Raw genomic sequence first — 19,103 nt, 5'->3', positions numbered from 1 at the left:
TTTCTATACACCCATTTTCCAGACTGTATGTTCCAGGAACGTATTTGATGAAATATTTGAGGTTCAGGGAGCAAAGTGACTTGCCCAAAGTCACCTCGCTCATCAACAGCTGAGCTCCTGGCACCAGCCCAGTGCCTTCGCCCCCACACTGCACCACCTCCTGTAGACTGGCATAGATGGTGCCTTTCTCCCCATGAGTGCGCACCCCTGGGGTGGGGAGCACATGCATCTAAATTCCCTCCAGCCATGGCTGAGTTCACAGGTGCAGAAGATGAGAGGGAGGGGGTCCGAAGACCCAAACGGAGTCCATCTTACACAGAGCCCCTGTCCCAGGAGGGGCTGAGCTGCAGCCTCAACCTGTGTCCCATTGTCCGGAAAACGTCCTGTGATGGAATCATCCAGCCTTCCACAGACCTGTGGGGTGCTGACTGCAGGACTAAGCGGGGTCCTTTAACCAACATTAACCTAATTGCCGAGTGATAGATGGCACGGCACAAGCATATGGTGAGTCATTACTGTGCCCGCTAATCCTGCCCGCGCCCGGGACTCTGCACTAGGCCTGTTTAGCCAAATTCATCTCTCGCAGACATCTGTAACGACTGTGCCTGCTGCTCACTGCCCGGGATGGAGGCTTTAATGATGTTAACAAACTCTGAAACCTCGAGAGCAGTAATGAGGCAGGCGCGGCTGGAAACCAGGGCTGCATCCAGCGGAGGTACGGAGTGTGTGAACCGCCTCCTGCCCGAGGAGACGACAGTGGCAGTTTTCTGGGGTGAACACCAGTCTTGGCAGGGACCCCTGGTGACCATTCACCTCCTCAGGCTCCTTTCACATCCTCACTTCTGGTTTCTCTCTCGGCACTTTCTTCCCCGGGGCCCTGGGTGAATGTAGTGCTTTTGATGTCAAAGAAAGAACTGTATTTCCTTACATTTATATGGTATGTTACAGACTCCATTTTCTCATCTTACTGCATTCTCCCCCAAAAGCTGTGCAGTAGGAGTCATGATTTCCATTAGGATGATGAGGGTTTGAGACCCCAAACAGTCTGCTAGGGTCTCAGGGCTGGTCAGTAGAGGAGCCAGCACTTAGAACACCTTTTAATTTCGAATCTTATGAGATTTCCATGTGCAGCTGCCCAAGAGTTTGCACTTCTAAGCTCAAAGTCTTACCCCTTGGTCCCCCAAAACCCTTTTCTTTGGAGTTCTGTGGCATCTTACCAAGTTGGACACTTGGCCTGTGTCTAGAGGCCCAAGGCAGGTCCTTGAGGCCAAGGTGGATTTGGGGTCAGTGAGACTGAGTGTCTGGCCCGGTCTGGCAGGGCGCTGGGCTCTGTGTAGACCATCTGACTGTGAGGACCTCTGCAGGCTGTCCTGGCTCTGGTCCCAACAGCATTTCCCTCCTCCTCTGGCTCAGAAGTGCTACTTATGTCCTTTCTCCCCAGCCCCGCCCCTCATCTCTTTCCTGTAGACCCAGCCAGTGTTTCTTCCAAGATTCACTCCTGGCAGGGATGAGGCTGTCAGTGAAGGATCAGGTCCAGAGGACCAGGTCAGCTCCTTCTTCTCTCTTGCTGGGACTAGCAGCTATCACACTAGCCCTCAAAGTCTGGGAATTCACCCTCCTGAGTCTGACTCTGCTTTGGGCCACACTGGAATCACGGCCCCTGATCCTTGAAACCACATGCTGATGAATCATGGAATTTTCAGGCCACTCTTACCCAGGAATCTTGCCCCATTGCTGGAAAGAGGCCTGGACAAAGAGTCAGGAGACTTAAGTTCTAAATCTGTCTTGGCCACTTCTGCACTGAGTGAACTGGGGATGTCATTTCATTTCTCTGAATTTTGTGCTCTCTCCTGGTTGGTAAAATGGTGATAACAATACCTCTCAGAGTTCTCACCAATTAAAAAGGAGATAATGATGAGAAAGTGCAAGTGCTGATAACAGATAAAGTGATGCCATTTCTATGGTTCCAACTAAATGCTGGCCCTGGGGAGGTGAAAGGGAAGGCCAGGCTGCAGGGGGTGGAGCTCAGGAGGAGAAGCTCCTCCTCTAAGTTGTGCGCTTGGTCAGGCTCCTAGACCCCCTTGCAAAGCTATGTTCTCAGTGCAATCAAGGTGACTTAACCTGACTTTACATGAGAAATCATGCAGAATGATCTGCCAGCTCCCCTCTTTTTCTTCTTTGGAGGAGAAGTATCCCTCCTTCTACCCTCCTACCCCCAGCTTTGTGCCCGACTCCTGCCCACCAACTCCACAGCGGCCGCCACTGCCAAATGAACACCCCAAAATGGAACATATGTCACTCCTGGAGCCCCGTTCGCCTGTCTGCCACTACATGCCTATTTTCTAATTTCCAGCTGACATTTCCCTTAGTGAAATAAATGAATTTGCTCCGGCGGAGGCCCTGCTCGGCTTAAGCTGCTGTCAGAGCCCCATGAGCCAAACAAATTGTTGCCCGCAGCCCACCGTGCAGGATGCATTCCAATGGGGGCTGGTGGGGGAGCGGCCTGGGCTGGCTGGGAAAGTGGCTCCGTCACATCGGGGGGCAGGCGAAGGCTGAATGACGGGCAGCATTACTTGGGGAGCCCTGATGCCAGAGGAGGCAGGGAACCAGACTGGAACAGAATACGACCCTCTGAGAGTACAGATGGGATAGGAGGTGGCCCTGGGAAGGCTTCTGGGGGCAAGGACCTTGGGAGGATGGAGACGGGAGATGAATCCTGGAGGAGCCCCAGAGAAGGGAGAGGCAGAGTCCCCACCCTGATCTCCCATGGGAGTGGACTGGACTCACTGCTCAGCGATGATGTAATCCCCTGGCAGGGGTGTGCAGGGTACCCCAGCCACCTGCACGTGGTGGGCAATCTCGGAGAAGTCCAGACCCAGGTTCACACCATGGATGGTCACTCGAGTCCCTCCTTCGGGTGGTCCAGACACCGTCAAGATCTGCGGGAGGGAAATGGGATTAGGGAACACGGTCCCACAGGAGTAGAGGCAGCAGTCCCCATACCCCTTTCCCGTTTCCCAAAGACTTTGACCTTGATGGATACTTGGAATCTGGGTGAACTGAGTGTGTGTTCTCCACTTTTTAGCTTACCTAGGATCCTGACATCACCTTGCTTTACATGACTTCCTCGGTTCTTTAGATCATTCATTCATTCATTCATCCATTTATTAAAAAGAAATGATCAGAAAGTACTGGAATTGAGGCAGAAAATGATTGTGTGAGACGCGTCTCTAATTCACTGGTTGCCTGATTGTGATCAAGTCACATAATCTCCCTGAACCTCAGTTTTCTTTTTTTTTTTTTTGGTGAGGAAGCACGTCCCTGAGCTAACATCTGTGCCAATCCTTCTCTACTCTGCATGTGGGCCGCTGCCACAGCATGGCTTGATGAGCAGCGTGTAGGTCCATGCCTGGGATCCAAACCAGTGAATCCTGGGACACCAAAGTGGAGCATGTAAACCCAACAATTACACCACCAGGCTGACCTCTGAACATCAGTTCTTCTCATTTGTGAACGGGGATAATCCTTACTACCAACCTCGCCCTGGGAGCTCCCCAGTAGAGGGTATTTGGGAGCATTTTGTAAACCAGAAAGGGCTTAGTAATGGTGATGTGCTCTTATTGCCACTCCTCTGTGCTAGACTCTGCAGGGGTTACAATGAGGAATACAACAGGAAATTCGCCCTCAAGGAACTTACGGTCAAGAAGGAGGAGACAAAGGAGGCCATAAGGAACGCTGATGCTGGGTACACAGTGATAAGGTAGATTCTGGGGAAAAGCTATGGGAGCCCAGAGGAGTCTGAGATTAGGTACTGCGACAGGGGAGATGACCCAGGACGGAGAGTGTGCTTGACACTGTCTGCAAAACAATCCTGTGACACATGCTAGGACCAAGGAGAAAGGACTTTAGGATTTTTCCAAATTTTGCTGGCTCCCCATTAGCAAGGACCATTTATTTATTCATTTCTAATTCAGTCTCCAAATGTTGACTATCTCATGTTGCTTTGATCCAGCAGGAAAAGGAACTGTGGAATCAGGTTCTCCCAAGGTGTAAACTTCTGACTGGCAATAGATCAGGTTCTTGGAAAAATGCCACTCTTTGGGATCCAACAGATCCCAGTGAGTAAGTTCATACTTTGTGGTCTGTAGTTGTCTGAAAAGGGAGGAACTTAGACGTGAACTCAATCCTAAGCAGCAGAGGAACACAGAATTTCAGAACTGGAAGGGGGCTTAGAGTATCTTATCCTGAGATCCTCGTACAACTTGTAGACACAATGGTAAAGAAGTCCAGGGCTCTTTTCACTATATTATAAGAAAGGCAAGACGGAGAGGGAGGGAGAGAGGGAGAGGTGGGTTGGTCCAGGCCAAGAGTCCACCAGAATCCCTCAGATGGGGCCTCTGGGCAGAGCTGCAGCCTTGGGGTCTTCTGTCCTTGGGCTCCCTCTGGGGAGCCTCCCTTAACCCCGTACATGCTGGTGGTGTGTCCAGTGGGCAGCGGAGTCAGTATTCCCCAGGGCACAGATGATAGGTAAGTACAGGTGAAAATTCTGTGGAAGGCTCTGGAGACCCTTTCCACCTCCCAACTCCCCCAAAGGAGCACTGCTCCCTTCCTGTGATGTGAGCAACCATGAATTCTGTCACCAGCTTGGCCATAAATCCCCAGGTGAGAGTGGGCAGAGAAGAGATGACGGTAAGGCTGAGAACCGGGGACAGACCTCCTCCCTCACTGTCCAGCTGCCTCCTGGGTTCTCAGGAAGTTGGCTGCACAGACTCGAACTCAGACCTCCCGCCTTCCCCTCCTTTACTGTAGGCCTTCTATGGTGAGGCCTCCTTCCCTCCTTGCCAGCCCAGGCCCTGAACTCTCTCATCTGGGGGCTCATTTCACTCAAGTCACCTTATCTACGGCTCTGACTCCTTTTCCCGGGAATAAAATATCCCACCTTATGAACAAAAATAAACAGGATTCATGAAATGAATCAAGGGAGAGATAGTAGAGGGGCTCAGAGCACCTCTGTGTGGTGCAGTGAGTGGGGGAGGGGCAGGAAGGACAATTAGGAGAGAAAGGAGCTGGCATGAGGAACCAGTAGCCCCACAGCTCTTCTCTCCCTGGGGACTCGAAAATTAAACAATGCCAGACTTTGGCTGTTCCACTCTCCCCTGGCACAGTTTCCTCAGGTACCCAGGCCTCCTGGGCTCTGGGCGATGGACCCTTATTAATAAGGAGAAGGGAAGGAGCTGCTTCCATCTCTCTGCAGGGGATTATGGGTAGGAGAGAATTTGCCTTGAGTCCCCACTCGGTTCTCGTTTGGTCCACTTGGAATGAGCTCCATCAGCCTGGCCCTCCCTCCCTCCCTCCCCCAGCCACCTGGATGCAGGAACCCACCTATCAAAAGGAACTGACAAAACTGTGGTGATTGGTTCGCTCTCCTTCCCCAATTTATTTTAAAAAATACATTCTTTTGCTCGCTGCAGTTAATTACAACCTTTCAGAAAAACTGTGAAATGAAATCTTTCTGGAAAGCCTAAAAATACTTCCATCTTGCAGGTAGCATGTGGGGATTGTATTGTGGAGATTCAGTGGTGTTGGCAGCTTCCACGAGGCAGCTTTCTCCTGCTGGTACGTCACTGTAGTGTCCCCTTCTGACACTGAAGGGTCAGGGTCAGAGACATGGTCATGGGCACTGGGGTGCCGTTGTAGCGTCCATTTGTTAGCACAGAGCTGCTCAGCTGCTCAGCAGCACAAGCCAGCTCAGACTGTTTACAGAAGGAAGACTTTTTTTTTTTTTTTTTTGATTACTAGCAAGTGTTATAATCTTGGCATGAGGACACATGTCAAAGAGATAGGTAGTTTGGGGTGTAGAGACACCAGGCTGATCCCTTCTAACCCAGCTAACAGCTGCTGGAATCCAAACCTGGGGAATCAGAGTCCTCATGTGTCATTGGAAAGTGCCCAGGGAATGCTGGTCCATGTGGTCTTCTTTCTCACATGGCACACACTATGTGCTGTGCCACCAGCACCTGGGCAGGTGGAGAAGGAGTTTGGGGGTGAAGGCACTCAGCAGCCACTGTGCCCTGGGGCTTACAGAGGACATAGCTTAATCTTCCTTGCTTAAAACAAAAGTGATGTGTTAAAAGTCTGGATTTCCAAAACATAGATGAGGTGGTGAGCGTTTGATTTGCAAGAGGACTCCCAAGGCCTCCATTACTGACGACTTCCCCATCTATATCGTTGGCTCAGACCTCTCTCCTGAGCTCCATATCCATATATCCAATTGCTACTGGACATCTCCACTTCCACAGAGACGTCCCTCAGGCACCTCGAATTTCACCACGTCTAAAAATGAGCTCTTAATTTTTCCTCCTTCCACTCCCAATCTGATTAGCCACCCAGATTCTTTCTCAAGGTTAATGGAATCACTGTGCACCCAGCCAGGAATCTTGCAAGCATCTTGAACCGGTTCCTTTCCCTCACCTACTGTGTATAATAAATACGGTCAGCAGGCGCTATCAGTTCTTATTCCTAGGTGTCTTTTGAATCTGTGCCCCACTCTGTGTTTCAGAGCAGGTGATAAGCAGGGCTCCACCACCTCTCACTCACACTAACGACAGGGGCCTCCACGTTCCTCCATTCGATCTAACTTCCTCATACTGCCTGGGTGACCTTCATGAACACGTATTTGACCAGGTTACTACTCGCTTGCTCTAAAAACCTTCAATGTCTCCAACTACTGTCAAGGCAAAGTCCCTAATTCCAGCCCTGGCACTTGTCCTTCAGTTTTTGGTCTTTGTAACTTCTTCAGTCACATCTGCCATCCCATATTACGTCCTCATGTTCTAGCCAGAGACCAGCGGTTCCTGTATGCACAATACACTTTAAAAATCTCTGTGCCTTTGCACATGCCATTTGCTCTCCCCCAGCTTAAAAATCAGAGAGTCAAGGTGGAGGACTGGGCTCAGAGTGCAAAGGAACAGAGGGAGGTATCCTATAGGACGCATACCCTTCCACCTGAGGGCTTGCAGGTGACTTGGAGAATGAGTATAAGGGCCTTGATGCCTGTGTGGTAGCCTGGGGTGATAAAAACCCAGGCACCCTGCTTTCCTCATTTCTCCCCAGGACCAATAGTGGGTAGAGGCTACAGAGGGGAGGTTTGATGGAAAAGAATTTATTCTCCAGAGAGGCAGTGATCAGGATCCTGCAGGATACCACTTCAGACCAGGCAGCTGCAGGGTCCCAAGCCCACCCTGGAGACTACCCCCAAGGTTGTCTCTTAAAAAGAGAGCCCCAAGGCATTAGATTGCAGGGCACCCAGCATAGCATCCACAAAGCTTCGTTACCTTGAGAACCAAGTCTGGCCTCTCTATGTGGGTCTATAAAGAGGCAAGTTGGTGGAGTCCCCAGCTACTGCTTGTAAAACTCCAAGGAAGACCTTCCAGATCTGGAAGAAATTGTGGGGCTGCAGGGAAGGGGAGAGCTAACCTCCTGCAGAGGTGAGGTGAAAGGGCAGGGTGGAGTTATATAGAGGCCCCCATTGACAGATGGGAGACCAAGTTATGGCCGAGATGGTAGCCACATCCACCTGTCTTGGCTTCCAGTTTCAGATGGCCCTTGGGCTGCTGGCTACGCTGGGGTCAGGGAGAGAGACCATCTGATGCTCGGGCAGTGTCTGCAGCAGGAAGAGAATGACCTCTGCAGTGTAACACACCTGAATTTGAATTCCAGCTCTGACACTTATGATCAATCTCAGTGTCATTATCAGAAAACAGATAACAATGCTTGCCTCCCAGGGATGTTGTGAAGGTAAAGTAAGACAACATTTGGAAAGTCCCTAATATGATGGCGGTTCAGAGAGCAGGTCTTGACAATTGGCAATTTCCTTCCTCATGTTCCCCCTGCACCTGTGCTTTCCCAGATCACAAAAACATGGGATGGTGGTGTTGGTAGGGAGCCTAGAGATGGTGGGAATCTTCCTATTTATCTGGATGGAGGACACATGAAACATGGAGCTCATAACTCAGAGGCTGGGGTGCCCTGGAGTAGAGAGTGCTGCTCATGGGTCGACGGGAGAAAGTCTGAGGGGGGTCCTGCAGTCTGAGCCCGGGCAGGGGTGGCCATGCTGCCCAGGCCAGGGCCTTGGCTGTGGTGGATTCTCGGCCCTGCACAGAAGCACATTCTGAGCCAGACATCATCCTTTCAACCAGAAGAACAGGGGAGGACACTGGCCCTGTCTAAAATGGTCTTCGTTCTCTCCTCCCTCCTTTCTTGTCATTTCCGTTTGCCCTGGCTATTAGCCATTGTCGGGTAGGAGCAGCATTTCACAGCGAACTCAATGAATTCTTTCAGGAAAGTAATTCTGAATGAGACACCCACGCAAACAAATGGTTTGACAGTTTGGAACTGTGTGTGAGTGTGTGTGTGCGTGTGGGTGTGTGCAGGGGGAGGTGTGGAGAGAGGGGGAAGGGAGCTGAAAACCTGTGAAATCAGCTGGGAAGATCTTTAGATATTGACTAATTTCAGCCCCACACTTTTCATATTATCCTGTGGACCAGAAATCTATCTAAATTGTCCTCTGTGGACCTCAGAAGTGAGAGCCAGAAGTAGGGGATGAGTGAGAGAAGGGCCCAGAAGCAGCTGCTGTTTCTGAGTGGGGTGAAGGGGGTTACTGAGGGTCTCCCCTGTATTCTGTGCTGACCCCCGCTGTGCACTCCCTCCCTTGCCTGCTTGCCCGCCCCGAGCTCTGGTTCAGCTCGCTTATGTACTATGCATGCTTCTGGGTGGCAAGCTAAGGGTCCCTACGACTAGAGGGTCTAAAGCCTAGGTACATTTGACATGCCGTTCCCTCCGCCTGTCAGGTATGTCCAATGACAAATGCTTACCTCTCTTGCAGGGCTCTGCTAACAGAGACTTACCTCTGAGCCGCTCAGGCAGACTTAGTGGCACTTTCTCCTACATTCCCACTGCCCTTTGTGAACACCCCAGTAGCCACACTGGACTGTAACTGCTTCTTTCCTCAATAAGACAATAACTATCTTGAGACACAGCCCATCTCGCTTTTGCTTAGCAACCTCATACTTAGCACACTGCCTGGAACAGAGCAGCCGTCACTAAATATCCCGGTTACTGGGAGACGGGCTCAGCTAGATTCTAGGACAAACTGTGTTCTTTAATGACTGGAAGAATGGAGGTGCCTACACGTTGCTTGGGAGTCATGTCGTATTTCAACATCGGAATCACCCAGAAGTTCTTCTTGTAGTCTCTCTTACTGTAATTTGAGCCAATTTCTGGTGATTCCTCATCAAATGGAGAACTGAACAGCTGCTTCCTCATCAAACATCTTTCAGACACTGAAGACAGCAATTAAGTCACCCCTGGCCTGTGCTTCTGCAATTCTGGTAGCCTTTTGTCAGAAGATCTTGTTTTCTAAACCCTTTGATCATTTCAGATGCTTTTCTTTGGACCCTCAGATTTCCCTGCATCCTCTGAGAGTTTAATGACCCAAAGTAGGCTCGTGGCTTGAGTGAAGGCCTGTCTGATGTGCACTAAGGAGGGTCTGTGCTGATGACTTCCCATTGCTTGTCACACACGCCATTAACCAGGTTGGCCCTGGGCAAATCTGAGAGGGAGGGTAAGTCCTTAGTATCCTTCCCATGTTCTTTTTTTCCTCCCTGGGGTTCCTTCTATCATTTTAGGCACCTCTCACCCTGTTATTCTCTCCTCCCTAAAGAAACCTTTATTTGCATCTCAATGGGATGTTAAGTTGTGTTACCTTGCCTTAAGAGTATTGGCTTTTTAACTGGTTGTAGAATAAAAAGTTTGTCTATTTGCAGGATTCAGAAGGAAAATGTGGGAAATACGTTAGGGCAGAGGGCGGCCCTAAACCCAGCCCCAACCATAGTCACTGACCAAGCCCAGGTGTAAAGGGAGCTAGCCCAAGTCCTGGCCAAGGACTTCTTCCTCTGCTCATCTTAGGCCAGTAGGAGGTAGGAGGAGACTGGCATTTGCCGATGGTAGGGGACCAACTAGGAGACTCCTGTCTCCTGCTGAGTCCTCTCAAAGCCTCCTAGAGTAGCTGCTTTGGGGAGCCACTTGCCATCTACTCAGACCCTACCTGCCAGCAGCACAGCCCAACTGAGCCCGGCCGAATGCTGGAGCACCCCAGCTAGATCTGTATTCCTGCCAGACTGTGTCATCTTTGTTTTCCGCTGTGGGTGCCATGACCTGGAAAACAGCTGCTGTGGTGCTGCACTCGCCCTGATTCTTGCAGCCACTAATTGAACAATTCGGAGGGAACTGTGCCACAAAGCCGCCCAAGGGCGAGAGCAGATGCAGCCGATTAATTACAGCTGGGGAGCTCCGAAGGGCTGCCCCAGGGAGCAGAGTGGGAGGCGCTGAAGGCCCAGGGGCTTGGGGCCCTGGGGAGTGCCGGGCTGGCCATTTCTAGGATTCTGGCAGAGCCTTGGAGGGTGGAGTTGGGGCCTCCTACAGGTTAGGGGTTAAGGGGTCAGAAGAGGACCCCTTCTTGGTAGGAACCTCACAAAGCCTGGTTCCCATCCTGGAGACTCTGTCTTCCTCTGGTTATATCTCCTGCCTGATAGCTGTGGTGGGAGAGAAGACAGAAACGGGACCTCGGCTCCAGGTTATTAAACATTCTGATAATTATGGCCACTAAGTTTTCATTTATTAAGTACTTACATGAGCCAGGGATGGTGCCAAGCGCTTTACATATTTTATCCCACTTAGGACTTAAGCTACGAGGGAGGCACTCTTATTATTTCCATTTTACAGATGGGGAATAGTGTCCCAGAGAGGTTGTCACCTGCTCAAGGTTACACAGTGAGTGGCAGAGCCCAGCCTGGTCTATCTAACCTGTGCTTTCAGCTTCCACACAACACCACCTGCGTGGACCATCCTCCTGCTCTGGGAGAGACTCCTAGGGCATCAGCATGAGAACTCATGCCCCAGCCTGCTCCTGGGTTCCCTCTGCTCAGGTCCCCCAGCCTCTCTCCCTTGGCTGAGGCCATAACTTGCTGCTTTCCAAGAAGCTCTGGAGTTGGCCTTGCCAATCACTGCCATCTCTCTGAGCTTCTCAGCTTCCATCCTCCCCCGTCTCTGCCCCTGCCCCTGTGAATGTCTACACTCCCCCCTGGGCCTCGCCCTTTAGTCATCTCTCCCGGTGCATGTCCAGTCTCCTCAAATGATTCTGGGAGTGGGCACTACTTGCTTTCTTCCCATCTCTGCAGCAGGTTTGATGAAGAGCTTGGTGCCAGCTCCTTTTCCTCCCCCAGTGCTGTGGATTGAGAGTTCTATTTGCCTAAGTGAGCCCATAAAAGAGATGAAGGATGGTATCCTGGTCAAACGTGGGGGCTCTAGGGTCAAGTAGCTGAGGGTTAACTCCCAATTCTAAAACTTACTAGTAGGTTGGCTTCTAGAAAGTTATCACACCTCACAGTACCTTGGTTTCCTCATCTGTAAAATGAAGCTAATGGTAATAATAGCTTCTACCTCATAAAAGTTGTTGTAAGGTCTAAATGAGATAACATACATAGGGTGCTCAGTGTGGTGCTAGGTGCCAGGTAAGCATTCAGCCAATGTTAGCTATTATTTTTCTCATTCTCATATTTTATGGTTTAGAAATCTAGGCAGAAGCCAGGCTAGCTGAGGTCCAGAGGAAAAGTGGCTCCATTTGTATAAGCACCCTACACAAGTGGAGCCTCTTGGGGTAGTTCTTGGTGGGGACTGAGGGCAGGGGCAGACAGCCTGACTTGTGGAGGGAAAGTGGCTGGTCTGTGGAGATTGCCCAGGATGGCGTTGTCTGCCTCTCTGATGGGCGTGAAGCTCTTGCCATGTCTCCAGCAGGCTGTCAGCACCCTAGACTGGGGTTTTTTTTAGGAAAATTAGGCCTTAGTTAACATCTGCTGCCAATCCTCCACTTTTTTGCTGAGGAAGACTAGCCCTGAGCTAATATCCATGCCCATCTTCCTCTACTTTATATGTGCCATGCCTGCCACAGCATGGCTTGACAAGCGGTGTGTAGGTCCACACCCAGGATCTGAACCAGTGAACCCCAGGCCACTGAAGCAGAATGTGCAAACTTAACCACTGTGCCACTGGACTGGCCCCCACAGACTGGGTTTCTAAGAGGAGATGAGAGAGACCGATGTCAGAGCCCCCCAGAGCAGTCAAGGAAGGGGCTCCCAGAGAAGTCGCTCCAGGATGGAGCATCCCCAACTGATGGTCACGCTTTGTTCTGAAAGCTCCTGTGTCTGAGACTGGGATCAGGATGGTTCTGCCCTGAGCAGCTCCCTAATCAGGACAAGGCAGTGAGGACAAGCTGTGGGTGTGTAGGCAGATAATCCTCTCCTGACTAATCCACTTACTCCTTTCCTGTTGCTTAGAATTTTCCTGACTTGAGAGGGCAGGGATGCCAACTTTGTGCCTGCAAATTTTGCTCCCATCCTGGCTCCCAAAGACACCTGGATGCTAAACTCATGATGGCAAACTGTCACATTCTTTTCCAACTTGTGGTGTGTGTGTGTGCATGAGCATGTGTGCACACGCGGGTGTGCACACTCTTCACGGTAGGCTAGAGCCCAGCTGACGGGCTCTGCAGGAATCTATGGCATTGGCGGTGCCAGCTCTCCTACCCGGCGTGAATCCTCGCTGGCTCTGTCTTAGCTGATAGTACATTCAAAACCTAATTGTTATCTCAGCAGAGTAACTCCATTATTCATCCTGACACCATCCCCCGTTAGCTGTTTGTTGCAGTGATGTTATATTAATGAGGCCTGCAAATAAATGAACGGGAGATCAGAGTGCCGACTTGTTTCTCAGGAAAGCTGGCTGACTTATTTATTTATTTCTTGGGAGCTTTGCAGCGAGTCATGCTGGCCCTAGGCAGGTCGCTTTTGGCCTTTCCTGCAGAGATTTGGGGCAGCGTTTCAGATAAATGCTTGTAAACGTCCAGCGCTCCAGACAGTTTCACAAATGCATTCGCATCGGAGAGAATCCAGGGGGAAAAATCTACTTTAAATTATTTGGGCCAGGGGAGAGCAGGAGGAAGCAAGAGCGAGGGAGGGATCATCTCAAACTATCATATCAACAATTATTTAAGCTTGATTTTGGAGAGCAAGGTACGTGGTTTTCCACAACTAGTTTTCTCTCCCAGTTACATGTACCTAAGATAACGTTAAGGAGAATTTATATTCCCTAAGCATGAACCAGTGAGGTGTTGGGGAGTTACTGAAACTGAAAAATTTATAAAGTAAAAGCTACAAAGCGGTCAGTGGAGAGACAACTGTGAAACCAGTGCACCTACAGCCCAGCATCAGTGTGGCCTGACCAGGCAATGTGGCAGGTGACTTCAGAAACACACAGGAACATTCTCTGATACTCAAACAGTGTTAGGGTTCCTGGACACTCTCTGACGACCCCACACTGGGAATTCATCCCTTGCATTTCAAGCCTGCTTTGCCCTTACCTCACCCTGATCTCTGTTCCACCTGCAGGCATGAACCACCTGGGCCCCATTCTCTGGGCTCTCCCATCAGGCTGCGAGGCTTGAGAAGTCAGAGCCACCAGGCTAGGGAATTTCCAACTTTCACCATAACCATCACCCCACTGACAGACACAACCAGAAACCAACCACAGCGAGTCTGGAAGCTTTAAGAAACACGTAATTAAAGTAACATCTATCCCAGATAAGCAAGAAGTGATCATCCTAAGCTTAAATGCACTCCAAAATGCTCTTCCTGTCCCTCCCAACCACGCATAGGAATAAGTGTGGACCTGATTATGTTTAGGAAGACAGGTGAAGTTTACTTTAAGGCTCAATACAAAGGGTAGCCAATGTTCCCAGTTTGTCTGGCATCTCGTGGGACCTTCTAAGAGGATTCTGATCCTAGGCACAGATGTTTTTGGTACAGTTAGGGTGAGGTAAGGCGGGGAAGCATATAGCCAGGGACCACTCCTCCAGGCCTCTGACCAAGTATGGCATAATCAGGAGAGTCTGTATTCTGGAGTCAGAAGACTCTGGTTTTGAATTTGTTCTGCCACTAACCAGATGTGTGACTTTGGGCAATTACTTCCCTAAGCACTATTTCTCCACCTCTTCAATGAAGATAATTATAGCCATCTTTCAGGGTTGTTAGGAAGAGTAGGTATGAAAGTACACAGATCCTGGCACACAGTAGAGTCTTGTTAAAGGAAAGCTATTATTATTAAGACTCCCAGAACTAGGATGTGGCTTGTCTGTTCACGTCCCTGGCCTGAGGTTAGTGTCCTCATTAGGTGTGGAGACCCAGGTCCCTGCTGCAGTCCTCTTTCTAAACAGGAGACAATGGCAAAGGGTATACATCAGTAGTTTCTGTCCTTGGCCCTTTGGAGGCAGCAGAGTGGCCTGCAGGGCAAGCAGTTTCCAGTCTCTTCCAGGTGGCCCATGTTCAAGGACAGGCTGGAGCTCTGCAGGGAGAGGCGGCATTCCCACCCAGGAATAATTTATCCACGTGATAACTTCCAAGCCTAGCACAGTGCATGGCATACAGTAGTTATTTAATATTCATAAATATTCATTTAATGAGTGAATTAATTTCCTTAGAACTGTGGCATCTCCTCCTTTTGCTCAGAATGCCCTGTTATGGGTTGAATTTTATTCCCCCCAAATTCCTAGGTTGAAGCCCTGATTCCCATTACCTCAGAATGCGACCTTATATGGAGATAAGGTCTTTACAGAGGAAATCAAGTTAAAATAGGACATTAGTGTGGGCCCTAATCCAATATGACCGGGATCCTTATTAGAAAAAAAATTGTTCATCTCCCATGCACATAGGGAGAATACCATGTGGACATGAAGGCAGAGATGGGGATGATGCTTTTAAAAGCCAAAGATCGCCAAAGATTGCCACAAACTGTCAGATGCTAGGAGAGAGTCATGAATCAGATTCTCCTCACAGCCCTCAGAAGGAACCAATCCTGCCAACACCTTGATCTTGGGCTTCTAGCCTTCAGGACCGTGAGACAGTAAATTTCTGCTGTTTAAGGTGCCCAGTTGGTGGCGCTTTGTAACTGCAGTCCTAGCAGATGAATACACTCACTTCGAGTGGAGACCTCTGTCACATGAGGTCCAAAGTCCCTTGACCCTTCTCAAATTTCTCTTCCCAAGAACATATGCAGTCTCTTTTCCCTTTCTGCTGGATGCTGGATGCTGCCCACTCGCAGCTTCTCAGGAAATGTTTTCTCTGGGCCTTCCTTTCTAGGGGGTGGCTTGTAACGTCCTCCTCTTTGGGGTCCCAGCAGATCCTGATGCACATGCTGGGAAGGACAGAAACGTGGTGGGCCAGGCATCTCATGGGCGTTCCAATCCTCTGCACGTCTCCTGTTCCTGGGGTTGAACAGGTGACATGTGCATGGACGCCCGGGATGACAGCTGGAATGGGAGCAGCCTGGGATGCCTCCCACGGGGGACAGAGTCATTATCACACCACGGGCTGGCTGAGAAGGAGCAGACGGTGAGTCCTGAGGGGGTCCTAACCTGAAGTTTATGCAAACTGGGAAAACCGATAGGCTGTAAGACATGTGCTACATGAAGCTGCCATAAAAGATGGGTCTCCAGGGGTGGGCTTGGTTGCCATGGAGACACTGGGGTAAGGAGGGGTTAAGGAAGAACAGAGCTGTTCATCTAACTAAGCTTGAGCCCACTCCTTTTCCTAAAGTAGAACTTCTTTGAGGTCATCTCATTGATTTTCCTGCCCCCTGGCAGGATGGCGTCCCTTCCAGTCCTCATTTGTTTCTAGGATTGGAAATTCTGCTGCTTCCAGCAGCCAGGCCATCACAGAATCCTTCTCTCTCACCCCTCAACAAGGATCTTTGTAGTAAATGGCTTTTGTTGGCACGTGAGCTTGCCCTGAAGGGGGTACACATTTTGAACATAAGGGCTGGGGGAGGTACATATAAAAGGGCATCGATCTCATAGAATTCTGATTATTAAGAAAAAGATCTATGGTAATGTCAAGCAATTAGCCAAGAAAGCCGAAGTAAAGGAAATGAGTTGAATCTTCTTAAAAAGTTACTTGTAAGAAATTATACATTTGTGGTAACAAAGGCCATGGAAATGAGGTTGTGCCCTTCTCAGTGCATCCCACAGAGAGGCCCATGAGACTGATTCTTCCCATTCCTGGTGAGGTTAACTTTGATCACGTGGTTAAGGTAGTGAATACCAGATTTTTTTGCTGTAAAGCTACTATTTTTCTGGTTGCAATTAATAAGTGTCTTGTGGGAAGATAGCTTGAGACTATGTAAATATCCTATTTCTCATCATACTTTCATTCACTAATTTTAACATTCATTGGCCATTCTTGCCTGAAACAATTATTACTGTGATTTTTGCCAAATGGCGATTTTCTATTTCCCTAAGTCCTTCTACAATTATGAGTTGGAATTCTAGTGTAAAGAAGAGCTTCCTCTCTCCCTGTGAAGTATTTGTTTGTTTATTTATTTATATCAAGAAGGAACCTAGATTCCTATTTGATTCTGTTGCTTGTAGTCCATTAGTTTCATTATGTATTTTCTTGCTCAAATTGTCCCAGATTTGGCCATTGGGGTCAAATTAAGTTCTGTGCCATTTTGACATGCACTCTACAGTTTTTTTTTAGTACTCTTTGCCAAAAATATATAACCTGAATTGAATCATGAGGAAACATCAGACAAATCCAGACTGAGGGACATTCTACCAAATAACTGGCTGGTATTCTTCAACAGTATCAAGAGCATGAAAAACAAATGAAGATTGAGGGTTAAAAGCACTGGGAGATATGACAATGGAATGTCACATGGGATCCTGGATTGGATTCTGGACCAGAAAAAGGACATCAACGGGACAATTGGCAAAATGTGAATAAGGCATGCATGTTAGATGGCATTATTGTACCATTGTTAATTTGCTGATTTTGATAATTGTACTGTGGTTATGTAAGATGTTAATTTTAGAGGATCTGGGCTAAGGGTATATGAAAGTTCTTTGTACTATTTTTGTATCTTTTTATAAGTCTAAAACTATTTCAAAAATGAAAAGTTAAAAAAATTGAAAATGACTTTTACAGGGAGAGAAGGATAGATTGGGGGTAGGAGATGCAAAATGGAAGAAAGTATTCCTGACTATAGTGAATAAAATATTCCAGGCCTGGATCTTTCTCCCACATGTCCTGTCCAGAATGATGTCCCCCGAGTGGCCTGAGACACCACACGAATTTGTCTCTCCCCAAAGACGCTGGTTCGTGTCTCCACAGCCTCTACTTGAAAAACACCAACAGGAGACCCCACTGCTTGGGGCCTCTGACTCCTGCTCCTGTGTTCACTGGGGAAATCAATTACAGCCTAATTACCTCAGGGGGTTAATTAGCCTCGTGTAGCTTGGGTGTCCTCTGTGAACAGAGCAGCCTGTCAGTCCCCGGTCAGTGAGCAGGCGCGTCGGAGGCAGAGCTTTCCCAGGGAGAAGCCTGCCTTCGGGCTGGGAAGGCTTTGCCCGTCCCTAGTTGGGGAGGAGACAGGGCTGGGGCAGCAGCCAGGGTTGGTGAGGTGCTGATGGAAGTGTGTCGCTGCCTGATGTAAGCTCCCCTATACCACAGGCACAGAGACATGGAGACCAACAACTGCCACAGCAAGAACTGCAGAACAGAGCAAGTTCTCAGGCCAACAGTTGCTGGAAATCACTAGAATAAGGAAGAAAGCATGGAGCCCTGGGCGCCTCAGGAAGCTAGCCGTTTGAGGGCAGAGGCTCAGGGAACTAGCTGTCTGAGGGCAGAGGTGGGGCACCACCAGCAGCCCTTGCAAGCACCTTCCCAGCAAGATAAAGACACAAGAGAAAGACAGTAGGCACCATCACTGGCCACATCCAAGAGTCAAACGGCAACAAAGAAGCCCAATCTTTGAGGGGCAGTGTCTACACTCTCATGACACTGGGATGAATGAGGACCCGGATGTCGATGCTCTCCCACAGCACTGCACTTCCCCTGAGATATGCTGCCACGTGGGTGGATGCATCTCTCTGGTCTGTATCAGCTAGGAAGGCTGGATTTAAGGGACGGGCAAGCTCCACTTCTCGTTTTTCTTTACTTGGGCAAATCGTAGAGACTTTAAAAATGGTTTCATAATTAAATAAATCTGAGCTTAAATACTGGCTCTGCCACTTATCAACTGTGAACTTGGGCAACTCACTCCACTCCTCTGAGCCTCATTTCCTTCATCTGTAAAATGGAGGTGAGAATATTTACTTCCCACGGTAGTGCTGAGGATTAAATGAGACAGTGCCAAGCACACTAAATAAATATCTGCTCCTTCTTCAAATCTGTAGGTTAACAACACTCATTGAATTTTACTGATCTGGAGCTTTGAAATAATCGTAGAAATTTCCAAAATGCTCCAGAAATTTCCCAATACTCTGTGGCATAGGTGAGAGCCAGAGTTGCTTTCTTTGGCCAGTAGGGAAAACGAGGCAGGAAAAGGGACAGTGTATCTGCTCAGGGAAGAGGCAGAGAAGCAGCAGCCCCTTCCTGCTTCCTTAAATGTGTGGACCACAGTGGTACCTGCCCAGCCCTTTATTCCTAGTCACCATAAGGAATGTGCAATTAGTTTCAAAGCACAAGTGACAGCCAGTGAATAGGGAACAGTGAAGAGTGATGAGCACATAATGCAACCAAAGTTAAATACAACTCTTCCTCTCCCAGGCCATTCAAAACCCCAGCAGCTGCGTGTTCATTCACATCATCTATTCATCTTCCTTTGCAATTTGCTATTCAGGAAACATCATTTTCTTTTCGGGATAATTAATTACCTATTTCTTTCCATTAAAATGCACAAACAAATTGGACGGAGAGCAAACCCTGAGAAACGGCACGGTGGCTAATGTAGCGCCTGCCTTTACTTTCAAACAAAAGTTGTTTTCAACTTTGCGACTCTGAGCTAATTGCAGCTCCTGAAATCACATTTCTGCTGAGAAAAGCTAAACCTGCTTTCGGAAATGTTCACGCACCATGCAGCCAATTTCTCATCCCCACCTGGCTCAGCCGGCCTGGCAGGGAGGCTGGGCTGGCTCCGCCTCGCTTGTTGTATGCTTG

General features: G+C 49.1%; 1 protein-coding gene across 1 annotated transcript in view; it reads right to left on the bottom strand.

The window, feature by feature from the left end:
* The window catches only part of PLXNA2 (plexin A2), a 212,470-nt gene that overhangs the window by 36,046 nt on the left and 157,321 nt on the right, over window positions 1-19,103 (bottom strand). Inside the window, exon 13 of the mRNA XM_046680898.1 lies at window positions 2,788-2,939. Within this exon, the coding sequence (XP_046536854.1) occupies window positions 2,788-2,939 (152 nt within the window). The remainder of the gene's footprint in view (window positions 1-2,787; window positions 2,940-19,103) is intronic.

This window comes from Equus quagga, chromosome 13, assembly GCF_021613505.1.
Source record: "Equus quagga isolate Etosha38 chromosome 13, UCLA_HA_Equagga_1.0, whole genome shotgun sequence".
NCBI lineage: Eukaryota > Metazoa > Chordata > Mammalia > Perissodactyla > Equidae > Equus > Equus quagga.
This window is presented reverse-complemented; position numbering and strand designations above follow the sequence as displayed.